This window comes from Elephas maximus, chromosome 7 (genome assembly GCF_024166365.1).
Source record: "Elephas maximus indicus isolate mEleMax1 chromosome 7, mEleMax1 primary haplotype, whole genome shotgun sequence".
Lineage (NCBI taxonomy): Eukaryota > Metazoa > Chordata > Mammalia > Proboscidea > Elephantidae > Elephas > Elephas maximus.
In genome coordinates, this window is record NC_064825.1 from 112,233,718 (window position 1) to 112,257,407 (window position 23,690).

The 23,690-nt window shown below is 37.5% G+C and overlaps 1 protein-coding gene across 1 annotated transcript; it reads right to left on the reverse strand.

Moving 5' to 3' along the window:
• Window positions 1–19,815: 19,815 nt before the first annotated feature.
• On the reverse strand, window positions 19,816–20,751 carry LOC126080717 (olfactory receptor 4C15-like). Its single transcript, XM_049891895.1, has one exon. It carries the CDS (start codon window positions 20,749–20,751, stop codon window positions 19,816–19,818), a length of 936 nt encoding a protein of 311 aa, XP_049747852.1.
• Between the last annotated feature and the right edge of the window lie 2,939 nt (window positions 20,752–23,690).

Here is a 23,690-nt window from a genome sequence, read left to right on the forward strand (position 1 = left end):
ATGTACAGGAATTCTGTAAATGATAAAGTAGTAGTCAAGGTTCCATGCTCCTACATCAGTATTCTTTAGAGCCTCAGAAAATCCCACTTTTCCATCTACAACACCAGGAAGGGGAGAGCGTGAGGGGATAAATGATAAATGTAGATATATTCCAAAAGAACAAATTAAATGCTATAGAGAGAGCTAGGATGAAATATGCACTTGTTGCACTGCTAAGTTATTTGAACTTAATTTGAAGATGACAAGCTGAAGATAGATCTTAAATAACTGGTACTCCCAACCCAGAAAAAACTTTGTATTATATTAGCTGCTATTTATGGAGCATTTATTATGCATCACTTCATATATTTCCACAAACCTTACTAATGCCATTATTGCCTTTAAAGATGAGGCATCTGAAAACCAGAAAGGTGATGTCACTAGCCTAAGTGTTCACATCATTGATAGACTTATGCACTAAATTTGGTAGTTTGACCACAACACTCACTACAACACACTTTGAAAACCCCCTCAGAAAATGCAAAAATGTGAATTATAAATCTCACCATCAATTAGTCCCTTGAAAATTCTGGTTCTGGCAATCTCTTATTCTTTATCAAGAAAAGTCCATTCAGTGGCTGGATAAAATGTGAATGCCATTTCCAAGTCTTATTTCTACATCTACGAGAGAGAGAAAGCCTCACAGACACACAAGGTAGAGAATGTCCCCCACTGCTTCTCAAGTGCTGCCTTCAACATGTTCTTGGGAACAAAAAGAAACCAAAGTTTCTTCCTTTAGTTCCATCTAGAATTTACAGATGTGCTCTGAGAGGACAGGAGCCTATAGAACTGCCTCTCAGTTGCCCCCCAGGGTTTAAAAATTTCCCATCAGTATGATTCTCCAAGACATGATTTTATGTGGCTTGACTAGCTTAGGTGTTGTGAATACTTTCATGTTCCTGACCAATTAGGTTTTTTTTTAATATACTCCAGAGTATCAATTTGAAGATGCCTTCATTTCCCTTTATGTTCAGGAATGAACACTGTGTATGCCAGGATGGAAATGCCTATGTTCTTGTAAATGCAAGACCTGAATTCTGGGATAAGGCCCAGCATCAATCCCTGAGGGTAGCACATGCAGTTCTTTGGCAGGGTAGTAACGAGTGCTTTTCAAAAAATAATATGTCTTTTGCATCCTATTCTGACTCCTAGTTATTTCATGCATAAATACGTAAAAATGCATAGATTAATTCAAATGTTATTTTTTTCTCTCAATAATCTTGATATTCCATGACTTTGAAACTAAAAGCCTGATTTCTGTCCCTAAGGTGGTGCAAATGGTTAACACACTCAGCTGCTAAGCAAAAGACTGGAACTTGAAGTCCACCTCCAGGCACTTCAGAAGAAAGGCCTAGCCATCTACTTTCAAAAAATCTGTCCTTGAAAACCTTATGGAGTATAATTCTACCCCGATACACATAGGGTCTCCATCAGTCAAAATCAACTTGATAGCAACTGCTTTTGTTTTAAAGAATTTTTTCTCTTTTCGTTTTATTGGAGAAGAATGAATGACAGATCTGTTGACTCTGATGGAATGTAGCATTATGATTGAAGTTTTAGGGAAAACTAGAGGTGGCCCATCAGGCCACTTCAGAAAGAGTACAAACCTAACAGTTTGTTGCTCCATACTATATTTAAACATTTTACTCTACCTATTTATATGGCTATTTATACTCCACAAAAGATGCAGAATTGAAGTGATTCATCAGAAAATTCATGGCCAAGAACCTTCACATCGATCACCGATGGGATTGAAGAACATGTGTTGCTTTCTTTTTATTAAAATTTTAAATATCTGTCTTCACCAAAAATACTGGGTGACATGGACCACACTTGTCCTGATCCCCAGAAAGAATTCCCCAGAGAAGTGCCTGACACATGGCATGGAGCCTGTGGAAGCACTGGGTGATCTCACTAGGTAACAAGAGGGACACTCAGGGTAAAGGATATCTTCCCTCACTCTCGACACCCTCAGCTAGTGTATGGATGGGTGAGAGCGGATAAGGGCCCACACCACGGCACAGTGCTAACATTCAGCAGGGCACCGTTTTTACCCCGAGCCCTGAACATGTGCTGTGTCACCAAACTCAGCATGTTAACACCATTCTGGGGACCCAGTGTAGTGCAATTCTGTGAAAAACATAAAGAACCAGTCTGCAGAAGCCATTTCCTTGACAGATCCCCTAACTGGAGCTAGGGGTCTGGCCACAAAACAAGGGATTACAAATTGGAGCTGAATAAGAGCTCCTGGAGGTTTCTGGTTGACCTTATGCATGGAACAGGTTATTCAAGAATAACCTGAAAAGGAGAAATAGGGAGGGGCCCATGCAGTCAGATCCAACTTGGGATGCCCCACACGTGAGGAACTACAGGCTTCCCAATCCTAGGCAATGGAGAATTTAGAAAATCTTGCTGAAGGCACTCCAAAGTGTTGAAGCAAGGACGAGGTCCTGCTTGCCCAGGTCTAAGTGTAGTGCTATCTAAAATATCAGTTCTTCAAATCTATGAACATAAAGTGAGAGTATAAGCCATTTAGAGAGACTGAGGGAAGCAAATGTGTTCTAGACAGAGGGAATAGACAAGAGCATACCTGCTCAGTAAGAGGAACAGAAAGGGGTCACATGGACTGGAGGATCACTAAGGGGTCAGCCATGACAGAGGAGTTGAGAGAGGGGTGAGGGTGCCATGATTACTGCAGTATCCCATTGTTCTCTTCAAATATTTCCTCTTGGTCTATGTACAGGTTCTGGGATTCCCATTCTTCACAATGTAATCCATAATTTGTTATGATCCACACAGTCATGTGCCTTTGCATAGCCAGTAAATCACAGGTAAACATCTTTTTGGTATTCTCAGCTTTCAGCCAAGATCTATCTGACATCAGTAATGATATCCTTCATTCCACATACTCTTCTGAATCCAGCTTGAATTTCCGGAAGTTCTCTGTAGATGTACTGCTGTGACTGCTTTTGAGTGATTTTCAGTAAAATTTTACTTCTCTGTGAAATGAATGATTTTGTTTGATAATTTCCACATTCTGTTGGATCACCTTTCTTTGGAATGGGCACAAATATGGACCTCTTCCAGTCAGTAGGCCAGGTAGGTATCTTCCTAATTCCTTGGCATAAATTAGTGAACACCTCCAGAGTTTCATCCGTTTGTTGAAACATCTCAGTTGGAATTTCATCAATTCCTGGAGCCTAAGTTTTCACCAGTATCTTCAGTGTCACTATAGGGTCAACATGACCCAGAATCTAATCCAGGACAATTTTATTTATTTATTAATGCAGCTTGGACGTCTTCCTTCAATACTGTGATCATATGCTACCTCCTTTTGAACATTGACCAATTATTTGTGTATAGTGACTTTGTGTATTCTTTCAATCTTCTTTTGATGCTTCCTGCTTCATTTTGTATTATGCCCACAGAATCCTTCAAAATTGCAACTCGAGTCCTGAATTTTTTTTTTTTTCAGTTCTTTCAGCTTGAGAGAAGCTGGACGTGTTCTTCCCTTTTGGTTTTATAACTCCAGGTCTTTACACATTTCATTATAATACTTTGTCTTCTCAAGCCAGTCATTGAAATTTTCTGTCCAACTCATTTCCTTCATCATTTCTCCCAATCTCCTTAGGCACTCTCCATTCAAAGCTGAATTTAAGAGTCTCTCCTGACATCCATTTTGTCTTTTCTTTAATTCCTGTCTTTTGAATGACCTTTTGTTTTTTTCATGTGTGATGTCTGTCTTAGGCTGGATTCTCTACAGAAGCACAACCAGCAAAGCTTATAGAGAGAGAGATTTATATTAAGGAAGTGGCTCAATGATCACAATGTCCTTGATATCATCCCACAATTAGTCAGATCTTTGGTTATTAGCTTTCAATGTGTCAAATCTATTCTTGAGATGGTCTCCACATTCAGGTGTGATATACATGAGGTCACATTTTGGCACTCACAGGCTTGTTTTAGTTTTCTTCTGCTTCAACTTGAGCTTCCATTTGACCAGTCGATGTTCTGTTCCACAGTTGGCCCCTGGACTTCTTTTGACTGATATTGGCCTTTTCCATCATCTGTTTTCACATACATAGTTGATTTGATTCCTCTGTTTTCATCCTCTGAGGTCCAAGTGTACAGTTGCCATTTATGTTGTTGAAAGAAGGTATTTGCAATGAATAAGTCATTGATCTTGCAGAATTCCGTCATGTGATTTCTGGCATTATTTCTATCACCAAGCTCATATTTTTCAACTACCAATTATTCTTCATTTTCACCTTTCCCATTCCAGTCGCTGGTAATTACCAATGCAACTTGATTGCATGTTTGATCAATTTCAGACTGTAGAAGTTGGTAAAAATCTTCAATTTCCTCATCTTCGGCCTCAGTACTCTGTGTGTCAATTTGAAAAATAGTCGTATTAACTGGTCTTCCTTGTAGCCATATGCATATTATTGCCTATCATTCATAGCATTTTACTTCAAGATAGATCTTAAAATGTTCTTTTTGATGATGACCATGCCACCATTCCTCTTTAATTTATCATTCCCGGCATAGTAGACCATATGATTGTCTGATTAAAAATGGCCAAAACAAGTCTATTTCAGCTAACTAATGCCAATGATATCAATCTTTATATGTTCTATTTCATTTTGGATGGCTTCCAATTTTTCAAGATTCACACTTAATACATTCTACTTTCCGATTATTAATGGATATTTGCAGCTGTTTCTTCTCATTTTGAGTCATGCCACATCATCAAATGAAGGTCCTGAAAGCTTTACCCCACCCATGTCATTAAGTTCTACTCAACTGTGAGGAGGCTGCTCTTCCCCAGTCGTATTTTGAGTGCCTTCCAAACTGAGGGGCTCATCTTCTGACACTACAATGGACAATGTTCTGCTGCTATTCTTAAGGTTTCCTCTGGATAATTTTTTTCAGAAATAGACTGCCAGCTTCTTCCTTTTAGTCTGTCTTAGTCTGGAAGCTCCACTGAAACCTATCCATCATGGGTGACCCTGCTGGCTTTTGAAACAGTTGTGGCATAGAGTCCAGCATCACAGCAACATAAAAGCCCCCACAGTACGACAAACTGATTGTGATATGTGTGTGTGTGTGTATATATAAAATCACCTGCTATGTATGTGTATAGATATATCAAGAACATCAAAATGCTTATTTTGGTCTTTGGTCATTATCTCTCTCTACGGAGGTAAGTCTCCTTAGGAAACCCAATTACTATATGAGATTTGCTTGATAAAGCTAGGATTTGAACACAGGGCATTATTGATTATGGTCTAAAGTAGCCATAGTCTGAAATATCGCTCTTCACACAGAGCTGTACCAAACAGGCAGGCAGGCCACTAATCAGTGAAACACATCCCCTGCACTAGGACTGTGCCTGATACCTAATAAGAAGTTTTCCTCCTTGATATACTTCTATGTTTTCAAGCTGGGAGTCTCATTTCCGTGGACATCTTCTCTCTCTGGATGAATCATTATAACACTGGCTCTTTTTTTATGCATCAGTTGTTGTCTTACATTATTGCATGTGATCTCATCAATGACATCATTGTTATAATGTAACTCTCACAATTTTACAAAATTGTCACTAATTCACCAACCAAAGATTTAGGCAGGGCTCATTGACTTAAGTTACAAAAAAAAAGATATATAGGACTAAACTTTATGAATGAATAATGGTTAACAAAAATATATTAAAGTCCATTGGAAGAGATTATTGCTCAATACAGTTGCTATTTATTATAACTAGAGTTGTCCTTATTTGAATATAAGGTCATGAATTATCCTTCTGTGCATGTGCAGAGGCAGCTGAAAGGTTTTTTGTTGTTGTTGCTTTGTTTTTTTTAAGGCTGTTACGAAAAGAAGCAAAGTGTCAAATAGGGGCTTAATTAGCTAATATTTATGGTCCTATGAGATTCTTGTGGTGACCACACCCCACTGACTGTTGAACAAGGAAAAAAGCAGATTCAGTAGTGCTAGAACTTATTGGTCAACAAAATAAATCAGTCAAAGATCAGGGACAAATTATTAAACATGAATGGAAAACATAGAGAAGAGAAGCTCAAACCAGAATAATGTACAAAAGAGTGAGGTGAAGCTATGCATACAACAGGATCTGGATTACGTACTGCAAAAGAACAAGGGTAGCAACCCCAGAGAGCATAAGTGGGGAGTAAGCATTTGGTCCCACAAATATTACTGTATTTGATGTTCTGTTACTTTACGGGACATTGGTTCAAAAAAAAAAAACAGAGTCTGTGCTCACGCAACAATGTCCCCAAACATATTTCTGGGTGAGAACCCTATTTTCTCTTCTCTGTCAATCCAATTTCATTTAAATTTTTAGAGAATTAACAGTTGAAATCTTCTATTCTTTACCATCTCAAGTCATAGTTTGTTTTACCACAACTTTCTTACCAAATTTTTTATGTCTGTGTTCCTAAGAGAGTGTATCAGAGGGTAAAGCAAGGATGTCCCCATAGTGTAAAACACAGCCACCATCTTGTCCACTGGAAAAGTGATTGGAGGGCAAGTATATGTGAATATACGTGGAACAAAGAATAAGATGACAACGGTAATGTGAGAGGTGCAGGTAGAGAGGGCTTTCTTTCTTCCTTCTGCACTCTTGTTACTCAGAGAGCATAAGATGAAAACATAGGAGATGATCAGGATTATGAAACTCACCATGCATATGGCCCCACTATTAAACACCATGAGTGGGTTTATGACATAAGTATCCATGTAGGCAAGTTTTAACAAAGGTTGTACATCACAGAAATAGTGGTCAATAACACTGGGGCCACAGAAGGGTAATTTCAAAACCAAGAAAACCTGTACTAATGAATGGATGCAAGATCCCACCCAAGCCAGATTCAACGATACACCACAGACACGCTGGCTCATGATGGTTGTGTATCACAGGGGTTGGCAAATGGCCACATAGCGATCAAAGGACATGAGTATGAGCACAAAGATCTCCATGCACCCAAAAAAATGGGTGGCAAAAACCTGAGTCATGCACTTATTGTAGGAGATGACTTTCTTCTTAGATATAACATCTATGATTAACCTGGAAGCTGTGGTTGTTGAGTAGCAGGCATCAGCAAAGGACAAGTAGAAAAGGAAGAAGTACATGGGGCCCCCTAACATCTGACTGTATCTGATGGTCATCACAATAAATAAGCTCGCCAGCAGAGTTGCAAGGTAGAGAAACAAGAAGACCACAAACACTATTTTCTTCTTCAGAACATCCTGTGTTAACCCAAACAGAATGAACTCAGTCACACTGCTGTTCAGCTCCATGGTAATAATTGGTGTAAAAAGAATGCAGCTGAGATATGGTTTATCTGCAAAGAAAAGTATTTAAGTGGTGACTTGGCAATAGCAGTGGACTTGGACTCTGAACTACAACTTTATAGTTCTAATTCTGTGGGGGTTCAGTGTAGAATTCTCACCTTCAGTATGGGAGACCCAGTTCATTCCAGCCAATGCACCATAGGGGCAGCCACTACCCACTTGTCAGTGAGGGCTTGTGTGTTACAATGATGGTAAACAAGGTTCAGCAGACCTTCCAGATTAAGGGAAAAAGGAGTAGGAAGAAGAGCCTGTGATCTACTTCTGGAAATTACTCAATAAAAACCTAGTGGATCACAGTGGTGTGATCCCACGTTCTGCATGAGGTCAACATAAGTCAGGGGCAACTTGACAGCAGGTGGGAACAACAGCATTATCATTTGGGAATTTTTTTTTTTTTTTAATGTTGATGCCCATGCTTTAACCTCAAGCACTGACTCAAAATCTTCCTTGTGGGACCAGTATATTTTGGGGGATTAAAAAAACCCACAGGTAATCGTGCTCTCTGACAAAATCTGAGAACTGCTTATTTTGCCGTATGACTGTCATGGATTGAATTGTGCCGCCCAAAAATATCTGTCAATTTGGCTAGGCCATGATTCCCAGTATTATGTGATTGTTCACCACCTTGTCATCTGATGTGATTATGCTATGTGTTGCAAATCCTACCTCTATGATGTTAATGAGGCAGGATTAGAGGCAGTTATGTTAATGAGTCAGTACTCAATCTACAAGATTAGGTTGTATCTTAAACTAATCTCTTTCCAATTATAAAAAGGAGAATCCAGCAGAGAGACATGGGGACCTCATATCACCAAAAAAGCAGCACAGGGAGCAGAGCAAGTCCTTTGGACCCAGGGTTCCTGTGTGGAGAAGCTCCTAGACCAAGGAAAGATTGATGACAAGGACTTTCCTCCAGAGCCAAAAGGGAGAGAAAGCCTTTCCGTGGAGCAGGCACCCCGAATTTGGACTTCTAGCCTCTTAGACTATGAGAGAATAAATTTCTCTTGGTTAAAGCCATTCACTTGTGGTATCTCTGTTATAGCAGCTTGAGATGACTAGACAATGACCTTGAGCAAGTCACTTTAATATCTTGAAACATTTTTGTCATATAAAACTTAAATCCTACTAGTCGCTTTATAAGTATATGTAAAGAACCCTAGTGGTACAGCAATGAGGCACTAGGCTGTTAACTGAAAGGTTGGAGGTTGGATCACATCAGCCACTCCACAGGAGAAAGATGTGGCAGTCTGCTTCCCTAAAGATTACAACCTTGGAAACCCTATGGGGCAGTTTTACTCTGTTCTATGGGGTCACTATGAATTGGAACTGACTCAATGGCAACAGGTTTGGTTTTTCTTTTTCTACGCAAGCATATATGGAAAATATGTGTATATGTATATCAGTATCTGAAAAAAAAATTCTGTATAATTTAAATATTGTATTTGGAGATTCTTTATTGGGAAAAACATTCCTTAATTTGGAAACAAGTTAGTACCAATTATTCCGGACCTCTCCAGTGCCTTGGTTGGGTTTGGCTTTAAGAAGAATTCATTTCTCCAACTTTTAACTCTTGATTTTAACTTCTTTGTCAGTCAGGACACATGAGATGTTTGAATAAATCATTGAGGCTAATATTATACAGCAAAATTTCTATGTATGTGAAATCATCCATTAGTCACATTAGACACATGGTATTGAGTTCCATATTCTGTGGATGCAACATGATACACCACTTCTTATATTTCTAAAGCCTGAGTGATGTCTTTACTCAATGAGATTCTCCTACCAATATCTTCCAAAAGTTTTTGTTTTCTGCCAATTTTTGTTTTTCTTAAAATGTAATTTTTAAAAAAAAATTCATAATTTCACCATGTAGATATCTTCCCCATTGTCCTACTTTATTTTTTGCTTATAAACAAGCATATCTATAGGATTGCATCATCCTATAATTTTTTAAACATTTTGATTTTCATTTTGGATTGTTAAAAGCCTTTTCCCATGTAGAGAGAATCTAAAACGCACTTATTTTAGCAGTTGTAAATTAACATATACAAATTCATAATATATTTTTAAGTTTTTTTTAATCATTTAATTTGTTTTCAAATTTTCTCTGTCATAGAAAACTTTTGACTGAACCTCATCTCATGTACAGTCTTTATATTTAGTCATTTTGGCAAGTACATTTCCAGGGGATTATTGAGGCAAAAAATATGATTATACACATAAATATTGGTAATCATTGTCAAGTACCCTTCCAATTTTGTTGTATCAATAATTATTACAAATATTGTATTTAAACAATAAATGTATGTACGTTATAGTATATCTAACATTTACAATAAATTACAGAGTAAAAAATAAAATCTCCTCGTAAAATTCATGATTTCACAATCACACTTTACAGAGGTAACTAATAGTTCCTTACATATTCTTCCAGGTTTTTCAGAGTTATACATGTACATATACATATAAAATACGTATATGTACATATATATTGTTTAAATACCCCTTTTATGTAAAAAACTGGATTTTTTCCTTTTTTTCTAAAATCACAGGAATATGAAGCATTTATAATGAAATCTAACTTGGAGCATTATGTCATTTGCTTGAGTATAATTAAAACTATGTTATACATTTCGTGATTACTGGCAATAAGTATAATATTTTTGTATATTCTTTATTTCTTATATTTTGCTTTCCAAATTTTATACATATATATATATATATGTCAGTTAATTTTTTAATATCTTTAAAGTTTGAGCTCTTTTCATATGTATATAGTTCAGTCTTCAATTTGGGGAATTATGTCTTTATCCTGTCTTACATTATTTCTATAATTTTTAATACTAATTTCAAAAGATCTAGAATTTGTTTTAGGATGATTCTGAGATACTCTTCCTTTTTCTGATTAACCACCAATCCATCAGTGAGCCAATAACACCTTCAATCAGCCATCACATATACTAAGAACTTATTCAGATCTGTGGTGCTATAATGGGACATAGAAATATGTCTTTAGGTTCCTTACAGTCAAATTGGAAAGAAAACATACCTCTGAATAAGAAAATGAGTTATGTAAGAATTATACACGACTGTATACGATAATACCTAATGAATTACGGTTCCAAAAGAGAGAATCCTACAGAATAAAGTGAGGGTCAGTGAAGGTTAAAAAATGAGATAGTAATGGAGTTACAGATTTCAATGTGTGAAAACGAAGTTTCCAGCTAGGTTCTCTGGAACTAAAGTACTGATTAAGCTTATACAGATTTTGCCTAAGCAGAACTAATATTTCAACATTAGTAACTCAATTTGTCCCTGTAATACCCAACCCAGTGCCGTCAAGTCAATTCCGACTCATAGCGACCCTATCCCTGTAATAAAGCTGCATAATACAAAAAAAACTTTGAGTTTCTTTGTAGTCCACCTGAAATAAAATAAACTCAATGTGTTAACATTAGTTATGACACCTGGAAGCTCTGACTGGCAGTTCCAATTATCTCTGACAAATACAAAAGAAAAGGTGAATTAATTATTACTTAGTTTCGATACACTAAGTCCCTGATAGGATCTAAAGACAAAAAAAAAAGCCTGTCATTTTCTGAGAAGAGAGGAGCAGTTAGGTTAGAAAGTGAGTAAAAGATGGTAAGAAGATGCATTGCTTCAGGTAAACTTGGAAATAGCCGTCATAAAAACTACACTCTCATTAAATCAAAAAGTTTTAAGAGGTAAGCCTGTGGGCTAAGAATGGACGGCCATGAAAGTGATGCAATTCTATTTGGTTTTGTTTTAAATGAGCAAAGAGAAGATTTGGAACCTGAAGATAGGCAAGCAGTAGGACTCTACTAAGATGCATGCATTAGCACAGACCAACAGTGCCTCAGAGCTCTATCACTGAGTTCAGCCTTTATTTCCTAATATGCCTGAGCTATCCTACCCTCCTGATACTGAGAGACATCACAGTAGCGGAGTTTGCTCTTTGTTCTTCTTTAAAATCCTTAATTTTTACTTTACCTGTTGAGATGTTAACAATTCAAATTATATCTGGACCCAAAGCTCTCTCTCTCTCTCTATGTATAATTTTTTTATGGAAAGCTCTATATCTGGGCCTGAAAGTCCTCCTTTTTCTTCCCAGAAAAATAGACATATACCTCTATCCACTGTGGTATTATATTCCCATGTGCTTTGTTAGATAGGTATTGAATTGAATAAGGTAATCCTAGATTATATACTACCCTTGAGTGTCCTTGATTTAAACAGGTCTCCACTCTCTCTTGTTATTTCACTTGGCCTGTAAACTTTTTGGCATGGTAACTGGCCATTTATATTGTTTTCTTTAAGTACAAATATTCATCTGTAATAGAGAGTTTTACCTAGTATAATCAAGCTATAAAATGGCTTGCATACTACTAGATAGCTTTCTCTCTAGCATTTTACCTGCAAGTCATACAAATCATCAAATCCCAACCACCCATCCTAGAAAATAGAAGTCCCTATTCAGCAGAAAATGATGTGAACTGACACCTTAAGTTTCTGTCCTGACTCCAAAATCAACCACTGTAAACTTCATGATGGGACAAATATCAAAGCAGAAAACTAGGTACGTAACAAATAATAATGAAGGGAGGGAAATTTCAGAGACTTGATAAAGTTAAAGCAGGAGATCGAGGAGAATGACAGTGAGCGAATTCCAGGGAGGGAAGAAGAGCAAGAGTATATGGGATACAGAAAGACGTATGGGGGAGGGAAGCAAAGAATGCTATTGAGGGTAGTGTGATCAAAAATTTCATCACAGAGTTCAATTTTTTTCTCCCTGACCCACTGTACTTGCCCCAATCTGACATGGTATGCTATTGTAGATTATGATCAAGGGTTGCCCTAGGTCTTGAAAATCCGGGACAAGCGTGTAGGAGTACAGCACTCTTTTATACCCAGTCCCAGAAACATCACCACTGAACATCAAACTCTTTAAATGAGAGGACCCCCAAGAATAGACATTTCTACCAGGCTGGCTTCAATGCCATGGTGTAGATAATTTCCCCCTGTGTTTTTTTTTCTCTTTTAAGCAGGAAGACCTTTGACAAATTGTATAGTTTTGCTCAGAGGACAGGGAAGCCTTAGGAATCCTGAACCACTGTAATCCTTCAGTGGTGGAAATACTCCCTAGAAGTTCCATCTTTTTCAGTCTGCAGACTGAGTATAGGTTCTATCAGGGTATAGATGTCACCAAGTCAATTTTGAGGAAGTATTGCAAAGAAAATATTTCAAACAGACTTTTGAAAAACTCACCTCTTTTCTTGTGGACAGACATATAACTTCCAATAAAGAATATTGTTCATACTTCAGTTTTAATGTGCTTAGAAGATGAATCATATGAAGCTTCGCTGAAACATGGAAACAATTCTTCCTTGACATTTACGGATGCTTTCTCTCACAGAAGGTTATAGAGAGTGGGGAGTTTATGGGGACAGGGAACTCTGCATAGGGAGACTTTACCTGGTTTCTCCCCAGAAGCAATAGCTTAGACAAAACAAGTGGGTCGATGACACATGTGGGACGGTGCAGTTAAAAAAAAAAATAGCAAAAGTTTATTAATCTGGTGCTTGAAAACACTTTTATATATAAAAAAAAAAAAACTATTTTGGTACACTGAAAGAGAAATGTCTCTGAGGCCAGTCCCCTTATTACAGGTTCTTTTTGGAAAACATGAGTTAATGTTTTTCTTTACTGCTTTCAGTATTTATAGTAATTCACATAAAAATTTCCAGAAGCCTATGACAGGCTTTCAGCCTCAGGAGCTCCAAAGAAACCATTACTCCCAGCCTAGTCCCTAAAGATGGTCTAGTGAGCTACCCAGCTCAGAGAGTCCTAGAGCAAAAGCAAACCTTGGGGCCAATTAGTTAAACTCCAACTCACTTTGAATGCGTGTGAGGAAACCTCAATCCTTTCTCCATAGAATTGTATAAACCCATCTCTTCTAGTAACGTGAAAGTCTTGAAGCCAATTAAAGGCTCAGATAAGTGAAATATGTGTGGTAGACATGAATTTCGGCTTCACCACTTGTGTGTTCTGTGAATTTAAACAAGTTTCCTAACTTCTTTAATTTCAATTTCTTCTTTTGTAAGTGGTAACTGGTAATTATTAATTTTAACATTATTACTAATGTTACATTCTCCTGTTTCTAACTCCACCTATGTTTAAGTTGGTTCATAAAAAAGAAGGGAGAGAGAAAGAACAGGGAAAGGAAATATTGAATGCTTATCCTATGTGTTTTCTTTTTCTTTTTGAAAATGTATGCTTTTCCACTCAGGGAAGAAAGTTGGATTTTTGCTTTTTTAATGGGGTTGGAAGTCATTAAAAAATGGGACAGATTGCATTGCAAAATTACTTTCCTATTTGGAAGACCATGTTACTACCCAGAACTCTGACCTCAAAATTGGCTAGTGTCTGCCAGGTACCTTCAATGAGGATGACATGAGAAGTCTGTGGTGGGGAACAGGGAGAGAGATGAGAGATAGAAATGAAGGCAGGGTGCCATTAACATACATTGCAACATGCTTTCCAATTTTGCTGAAAGGCCTAGTGGCAACCAGCATGACCAATCTAGGAGAAAGGCAAGCCCAACATCTGGATTTTTTTGTTATAAAGGGACAGACTCATGAGGAAGGTTTTTGGTGAGCTATTTAGGGTAAACAAGCCTCAGATTTCCCATCAATTAAATGGGAACAAGCAGATTGAAGTTGAAAAAGTTTCTGTAAAAAGTAAAAGATATATGAAAAGAAAGCATCCAGACTCAGAAAAGTGCAGAAGAAACATGCATGTGTTCTTATTAATCCTCCCTAAATTTGTAGACCTCAGGCCCAGAGAAGGGACATAGCTCACATAAGGTCACAGTTAGTTAGTGACAGTACTAAGTCTAGAATCCAAGTCTCTTAATTACAAATCTAAAACTCTTTTCTTATAATAAGTTATGTGTAGTAATGCCATAAACATTCTTGGCCTGGGAAATGACACGAGCCAATGGAGGAGCCCCTGAGTGGCACAAATGGTTAAGCAGCAGCCTACTAATTGGAAGGTTGGTGGTTTGAACTCACCCAGAGGCCTGGGAAAGAATGCCTGGCAAGACACTTTGAAAAAGCCCCAGCCTTGAAAATCCTCGTTGTTGCTCTTGTTAGGTGGCGTTGAGTGGGTTCCCACTCATAGCAATCCCAAGTACAAGAGAACCAAGCGTTACCTGTGCCATTCTCACAATTTTTGTGCTTGAATCCATTGCTGCAGGCACTGTGTCAATTCATCTCATTAAGCATCTTCCTCTTTTTCACTGACTCCCTATTTTACCAAGCATGATGTCCTTCTCCAGGGAGTGATCCTCCCTGATAACATGTCCAAAGTATATGAGAGGTAGTCTCTCCATCCTTGCTTCTAAGGAGCATTCTGGCTGTATTTCTTCCAAGACAGATTTGTTTGTTCTTCTGGGAGTCCACAGCATATTCAGTATTCTTTGCCAACACCATAATTCAAAGGTGTCAATTCTTCTTCGGTCTTCTTTATTCATTGTCCAGCTTTCACATGCATATGAGGCGATTGAAAACAACAGGCTTGGTTAAAAGTCCTATGGGGTGCAATTCTACTCTGTACAAATGGGAACACCAGAAGTCAAAATCCACTAGAAATCAACTGGAAAAAAAAAAAAAGGTTTCAGAGGAGACCATTAAACTGTCAAAAGGTGAGAAGATTGGTAAACGATACCCTAACGTTCTTTCAAGATCTGAGGTAAACTTACCATGAGTGTTCGTTAAATATTCATTGTAGACTGAATGACTGGGTTATCTAAGTGGACTTCAGTTTCTGCCTTAACAATGCCAGGGTGCTATTGAATCCAGTTGATCATGGGAACGTTCACTCATGGGAGGTGAGACGAGATGACAACCGAGGTATTTTGGGTTTTGATCCAAGTGTTTCTCAAGTATAGTTTTAGGATGAATTAGTGTCCTAGTTTAAACCTTATTCATTTGCATCTTATCCAGAGGAGGTTTCTAGTGAAAAATTCAGAAACTCCAGCAAGATTTGAACCAGATTAATAAAATGGAAAATTGCCTTCAGAATAAAATTCAAATCATTAATAAAAGTATTTATTTTTGTAAGGGATTGGAGAATGAGAAAAAGAGTAGGTAGAGGATAATACCTTTATATACTAGCTTAATTTTTATATACATATGGGAAAATAACTAGAATACAGAATTTATTTGAAATATTCTTCTCTGTGTTATATTAAAGTATGATCTGCGGTTATTTTCAAGATCAAGGAACTAATCTCAGCAATAATTACATTCATTTGCCAAAGTTCTAATGTATTAATATTGTAAATACATTTAAATATGTTTTTAACCCAAAAACCCACTGCTGTCAAGTCAAATCGGACTCATAGCGACCCTATAGGACAGCGTAGAACTGCCCCATAGGGTTTCCAAGGAGCGCCTGCGGGATTCAAACTGCTGACCTTTTGGTTAGCAGCTATCACTCTTAACCACTATGCCACCAGGGTTTCCTAAATATGTTTTTTACATCAGACTTGTTGCTATCACCTCCTATTGCCATCCAGTCAATTCCAACTCATGTGGTTGTTGTTGTTAGGTGCCATCATGTCAGTTCCAACTCATAGGGACACCGTATACAACAGAATGAAACATTGCCCGGTCCTACTTCATCCTTGCATTTGTTGTTATGTTGCAGCCACTATATCAGTCCATCTTGACAAGAGTCTTCCTCTTTTTCACTGACCCCCTACTTTACCAAGCATGTTATCTTTCTCCAGGGACTGAATTCTCCTGATAACATGTCCAAGATATGTGAGACATAGTCTCACCATCCTTGGTGCTAAGGAGCATTCTGGTTTCACTCTTCCAAGACAGATTTGTTCCTTCTTTTGGCAGTCCATGGTATATCAATTTTCTTCACCAACACCACAATTCAAAGGCATCAATTCTCCTTCAATCTTCATTATTCATTGTACAGCTTTCAGATGCACATGAAGAGATTGAAAACACCATGGCTTGGGTCAGGTGCACCTTAGTTTTCAAGGTGACATCTTTGTTTTTTAACACTTTAAAGCAACCCTAAAGGACGGAGTAGAACTGTACCATAGAGTTTCCAGAACATCCTGCTGGTGTAGTGGTTAAGAGCTACAGTGCTGATGAAGAGGTTGGCAATTTGAATCTATCAGGCTCTCCTTGGAAATTCTATGGGGCACTTCTTCTTTGTCCTATAGGGTTGCTACGGGCTGGAATCAACTGGACTGCAATGTTTTTTGTTTTGTTTTGTTTTTTTTGATATAGAATTTTCTAGACAGTAATCTTGATGTAAGCGGACTGCCATATCTTCCTCCAGCATAGTATCCCGTGGGTTCCAACTGCTACCCTGTCAATTAGCAGGGAAGTGCTAAACGCTGTGCTGCCAGGGCTCCTTAACTGGGATCAGTGTCCTAAAAATAAACTTTATTATCAATTTAATTAGTTTCAGGAAGTTCCTGTACCTAGTCTCTAAGACATTTTTTGTCTTCCCTCTAAGAATGTTTTTCAAAGCATACTGTGAATAGCAATGACTTTAATAGAAAATCTGATCTCTCTCTTCTAGTGTTTTCATTATTATATTCTAAGTATGTATAAAATTCAGCTCTCTTTACGTATAAGTTTACTGAGCTCCATCTCTGAAATGATGAGTGACCTGAGGGCAGAAATAGCATTTTCTGATCTCCACATTAGTGTTTTACAGTTGCATTACAATACCTTCTGTTTTATAGGGTCCATCTCCTGTAAAGTTCTTGGCTAAGCCCATTTTGATTTCTTTTGTCTTGAAGTTTTATCTGGTACATAACTTGCATTTTTCTGGAGAAAGATTCCAGAGAGAGGGAATAGCCAATTTATTTACCTTCCCTATGGCAAGAGCATAACTGGTCAATAAAAGAAACAGAAAGGGACTACACAGACAGAGGAGTTAGTGAGGGATCAGCCAGGAGAGAGGAGTTCAGAGAGGTGGGAGGGTAGCAAGATTACTGTTGCTTATTATTTAACATTTGTATGGTGTCGGCTTTTACCCTGGGTTACATGGAGAGCCATTGCAGTAGAGTGGATTTATGATATGATCCGACTTATGAGTTTAAATGGTAACTGTAGCTGCCTTGCTCAGGGTAGGCTACTGGGGAAGGGAATGCAAAGATAAAAGCAGGGAGACTAGGTAAAATTCAATTGCAATAACCTAGGTGAAAGATGACAGTGGCTAGGAATTAGGTGACAACTTTAAAAATGATAAGAAGTCTTTGAATTTGGTAAATGCATTGGAGTTAAAGCCAACAGGATTTCCTGGTAGAGTGAAAGTAGGGAGTTAGAAAAATAAATAGACCAAATGCACCATCAGTCAAGTTGGAGGATGACGTGAGTGGAGTCAGTTTGGGAATGGGAGGAGAACCAGGAATACAGCTTTGGGTTTGTTCAGTTTAAGAATTCTATTTGTCATTTAGATGGAAATATCATGAAGTAGTTGGATTTTCAGGTCTTCACCTCAAAAGAGAAGTCTGGTCTGAGATACTTATTTGGAAATCTTGGTCATGTAAAGAGAGTATGTGAAGAAAGGATAGATCAACTGAGTTAAATGCAGATAATGAATCTAATAAAATGAGAAATGAGTAATTGCTGTTAGATTTAATGATGCAGAGGCCAAAGGTAACCTTGAAAAGAGGATTTTTAGAAAGCATTAGGTATTTATGTGTGAGTGAAGGGGGTTTAAAAAGAATGGAAGGAGAGAAACGGGAGATAAGCATTACTGAGTTTTGCTGCAAAAGAGGGAGAATGAAATGGGATATTAGATAATGAAGTAGAGTCAAGGAAATATTTTTGTTTGTTTTTAAAGATGAGTAAGTTAATGAATTGCTTCTTTGCTAATGTAACTGATCCAGTAGAGAGGAAAACACAGATGAAATAAAAGACAGAAGAGATTCTTAGGCAAGTGTCCTTTGTAAGCAGCGAAGAGATGCGTTCCCATGCAAAAGAGAGTTTAGTTGCCTTTGGTAAGGGTCACAGATACTTCATTTTTAGTAGCAGTTAAGAAGGCAGCATATAAGTGAATGGAGGCTGGAACAGTAGTGAATTTTTCAAATTCTAATACAGAGGTAATCATATAATTTGCAAGCTAATATTAGTAACAGCAAGTCATTAGTAACAGCAAGTCCTTATAACAACATTAAGACCACTATTTCTTTCAGAAGTCAGAATGTCAAAAAAAAAAAAAGGTTAGGCATTGAGCTGTTAAATAATATGCTTAATATTAAAGACTTTAATGTGAATTAATTTGGGGATTCCATAGAACAGATAAAGAATTCGTAAGATCTAATTGACAGGTAATATTACAGCAGGAATGTTCAAAACAGCTCATATATGTAATAGAAGATGCAGATTCTGAGCTTACTCTTTTTTAAAAAAGTGACTTAAACAAGATAGAAATTTATTTCCCTCTTACATAAAGGAAGCCCAAGGCAAGCAGTATGGGGATAGTTTATACAGCTAAACAACATCAGGGTTATAGGCTCCTCATTCTTGCATATCCAGCAACCTTAACACACATCCTCATGGTCCAACATGGCTGCTTGAGTTCAAACCACAATTCAACATTCAAAGAATTACCGTTTACGTTACAACTTTCATTTATATTTTACTGGCCAGAATTTAGTTATGCAGTCACAGCTAGCTAAATGAGGCGCTGGGAAATGCAGTTTTTTATTTAGCGGTAATGAGTCTTAAAAAAATTGCTACCCAGTCAATTCTGACTCATAGTGACCCTATAGGACAGAGTAGAACTGCCTCGTAGGGTTTCCAGGATTGTGATCTTTATGGAAACCAAATGCCACCTTCCTGCTATGGAGCAGGTGTTGGGTTCAAATCATTGCCCCTTTGGTTAGCAGGCAAGTTTCTTAGCCACTGCACCAACAGGGCTCTTTAACTGGGATCAGCATCCAAAATATAAACATTTTTTCACCTTAAAGTGTTTCAGGAAGCTCCTGTTCCTAATCACTGAGGTATTTTTGTCTTCCCTCCATGAAACTTCTTCAAAGCATGATGTGAATGGCAATAAGTTAAGTAGATAACTTAATTTCTCTTTTTAGTGATTTCCTTTGATTTTTATATTCTAAATAAGAATAAAATTCAACTCTCTTATGTTCACTTATAAGGATACTGAGCTGCCAACTCTCAGATGCTGAGTAACCTAAGGGCAGAAGTAGCATTTCTGGACCTCCATTGCAGTGTTTTATGCTGCATTACATTACTTCCTGTCTTACAAGGACATCCTCTGTAAAGTTCTTGGCTAAGTCTATTTTTCCCCCTCTTGAAGTTTTTTTGTTTTAAGTATTATGCTTTATTTTTCGTCAGAAACCACCACCAATCTGGTCCACAATTTCCTCATGGCATTTTTCACTTCCTTATTTCTAAAAGTGTAAATCACAGGATTGAGCAGGGGAGTTAGGATTGTGTAAAATATGGCCACCATCTTGTCGAAGAAGAAAGCAGATGGAGGTCGTGCATACTCAAATATACAAGGGACGAAAAACAAAACCACGACAGCAATGTGAGATCCACAGGTGGAGAGAGCTTTCCACCGACCTTCAGAGCTATGAGTTCTCAGCAAGAGTAAGATGACACAATAGGAGATAAGCAACAAAGAGAAGTTTATGATGCAGAAAAACCCACTATTGGCAACCACCAAAAGGCCTAGAATGTGAGTGTCAGTACAGGCAAGCTCCAATAATGGATACAAATCACACATGAAGTGATCGATGACACTGGGGCCACAGAAGGGCAGCTGGAAAGTAAAGAGAATTTGTATCACAGAATGCAAGAAGCCCCCTGTCCAGGCTACCCCCATCAGAATGCCACAGAGCCTCCAGTTCATGATAGAGGGATAGTGCAAGGGCTTGCAAATGGCCACATAGCGGTCATAGGCCATGGCAGTGAGAACAATCATCTCCACTCCACCAAAGAAGTGTTCAGCAAAGACCTGGGTCATGCAGCCCTTGAAGGAGATGGTTTTCCTCTCATAGAGGGAGTCCACAATTAACTGTGGGGCTATGACGGAGGAGAAGCATGCATCAAGGAAGGACAGGAAGCCTAGAAAGAAGTACATGGGGGAGCCCAGGAGTGCCAGGCTGCTGATGATGGTCACTACAATTAGTAAATTGCCCGCAACGGTTGCAATGTAGATAAACAAAAATACAACAAATACTATTTCTTGAACATTTGGATTCTGTGAAAGCCCCAAGAGGATGAACTCGGTAACAAAGCTTTGGTTTTGCATCATTTCAGAGAAAAGATGAAACCTACCACAGTGACCAAGTGGAATCTGATATTATAAGAAAAAGAAATTTTCCCCAGAGCAGCTTATAGTATTAGCATAGCCTTCAACACGTTGGGGCATCAGATGTCAAGTTATTTTAAGTGCTTCTGTTGTTGTTAAGAACACAAAATTAGAAATTTGTTGAAGATGGTAGTGAGACATCAGGCAAAATTGAGGTTAAATACTTTAAAATAGTCAGAGTTTCAATTGGGAGGAGGAATATTCTATGTGGTAGGGATGACAAATAGTGTTTATCTTAGGTGCCAACTCTGATTAGTTCACAGTGGCTAATTAGAGTGAATTGATGCGAAGAATTCTGTAACACATCCAAGCTCTGAGGAAAGGAAGACTGTAATATATTTCTTATGCCTGTCATTGACCATAGCGTGGGAATCAGAAAGACTTGCATGGGAAATGTATCTCTCACCAGGGAACTGCCTTACCTGCAAAGAGAAGAAGAGATAGCATGCAGTTTAAGAGGCACTTGGAAATCACGTCTACTCCCTCAAATGTTTCTTTAAAAGCCTGAGCTAAATGGGACCTTCAAGATGAATTAATTCATTCCTTAAAAAAAAAGAAAGGCCTATGAAAACATCTAGCTATATGCTTAGCAAATAATAAGTATATTTATTAAGTATTGGGTTTTTTTTCACCATTTTAAAATGAAAACAGAAGGCAATAAAAATAATAATACCTACTTGAGAGTGTTGTGTTGGTAACTAAGTGAAATAATGCAAGGAAAGCAATCGCTCACTGTCTTGTTTAGGATACAGTCCATGTGAGGTGTCATTATCTCTATGTTACCGGTAACAAACTCATGCTTTGAGAGGTTAAGTTAAAAGAAATCAACAGAAGATGAATCTGGGATTTCCTGGCTTCAAAACCAGAGTTTCTGCCACTGAATCAACAAAAGTGGTGAGAATGTTTCTTTTCAGGGAGAACTTCAGAGCAAGGGTGCCCTTTCTACAGCCTCCACCGACCTCTCAAGATTAAAACCTTTAGATTCCCTTGTTCTTGTATAAATGAGACACCTCAGTGAAAGAAATTGCAAATGTTTTATAATCAGAAGGTAATGGCCCAACCATATACATACATATCATATACATATAAATGGCAACAACCAGATAGGTTAAGGAAAAGAAACAACATATTGAATATAAACTAGTCTTGAGGCTTTATCAATTATTAACCAATTATTTATAGGATGTGGCCCAATATGATCAAGTACAATCCTCAAGGTACATCTGACTCAAAATTATATAGCCTTGTTGTAAGATAGTTCATATATAGCTTAACTGACCATCTCACAGGACTATGATGAGGGCCAATTTTGAAAACATGAAAACTTTGCTTGTGATAAAGAACTCTTGCAAGTTGTGGTTATTATTATCCCACTTAATAAGCCAGCTGCTTTACCCATTGAAAGCATTTCTGTGAGTCAACCAGGTAATTACTTCAACTTTTGACTTAATTTCCCATAGGCAGACAGGGCTTTGAAGAATGAGGGTGTCCTTCCTTACATGTATAACAGAAATTTATCAGTCAATTTACATAAATATGTTTCCTAATAAGATGAATAAAAGAACAGTGTGGCTTATCGTGAGAATTATTGATAAACTAACTTTGTTGAATGTAACTTAGAATTTAACAAATATACAATTGTGTGTATTAATGTCTTCTGTTTGCTTGCTTTAAAAACAACCATTTCCTCTTATTCCAAGGGTTCAGGGAATTTTTTTTTTTTTTAAACTGCGCTATCACTGTTAACCCCATATCCAGCTACAAGCTTTCACTCAGAAAACAAGAGTATTAACTAAACCCAATAAGGTCCTTGGGTCTGTCAGCAACTACTTATTAAAATTAACGAATATCAGTATGTGATCCAACAGTAGTCAGTTTAGCCTAGAACTAAAGCAAGAAAGACAATAAAGTTAAATGAATAAGAACATCAACTCCAGGCTCATACAGGCCTGGGTTCAAATCCAAGCTTTTCTATATAGATATTTGTCAAAACACAAGTTACTGAAATCCTTGATTCCCACGTCTGGAAAGTGAGTATAATAAGAATGCCTATCGATAGAATCAGATAACACATAAAAACGTTCAATAGGAGATAAAGCCCCAGACCACTGACACAGAGAATTGTCAACATTTTTATTAATTCCTGTTTTACAATGAACAGGACTGAAAAGTACTTTTACTGATAAGCTCTTTGAGTTATTCTTTTATTAATACAAATATGTAAATTTTATTTGGTCACAGTGTAGGTATGCTTATTTTTTAATGCATAGCACTTTAAATGCCTTTTATAACCCCTCAGTAGCTCTCAGACCCATAGGAGTCCATTTCTACTTCAGGCAGCTTCTTTATGCAAAGAAAATCTAATAAACTCTATATTGTTCTATACTAATCTATATTAATGATTAAATAATTCTTAAACAGTCCACTTTTTTTTTTTGGAATTCTAATAGCAATACACTTTTAGAATTAAAATGCTCATTAGATACAAACAAACCAGCCCTTTCTGGTTTCAGATAAAAGGATTTTCCAAAATTAGCGTAAAAATGTTGACAGTGGAGAATACAATGTCTTCAAGGTTTAGGATTTTAAGTTATTTAAAAGGCATTTGTCCTGAACTGGGCCCTAGAACAGGAAAGGGCATTAATGGAAGAACTAGAGAATTATGAATAAAGCCTAGAGTTTCATTAATAGTAATATTCCAATGTTTGTTTCACAGATTTTACAAACTTGCTCAGGGTTACATACGATGTTACCATTAGGGGGAGCTAGGTGAGGAGTATGCGAGAACTCCCTATGCCATCTGTGCAACTTCTCTGTAAATCTAAGATTAAAAAAAAAAGCAACATTAAAACTTTATTTAAAAAAAATAATAATTGTTC

Excerpts from the sequence above, each read along its gene's own strand:
- LOC126080717 (XM_049891895.1), bottom strand. The coding sequence starts at position 20,751 with ATGCAAAACCAAAGCTTTGTTACCGAGTTCATCCTCTTGGGGCTTTCA.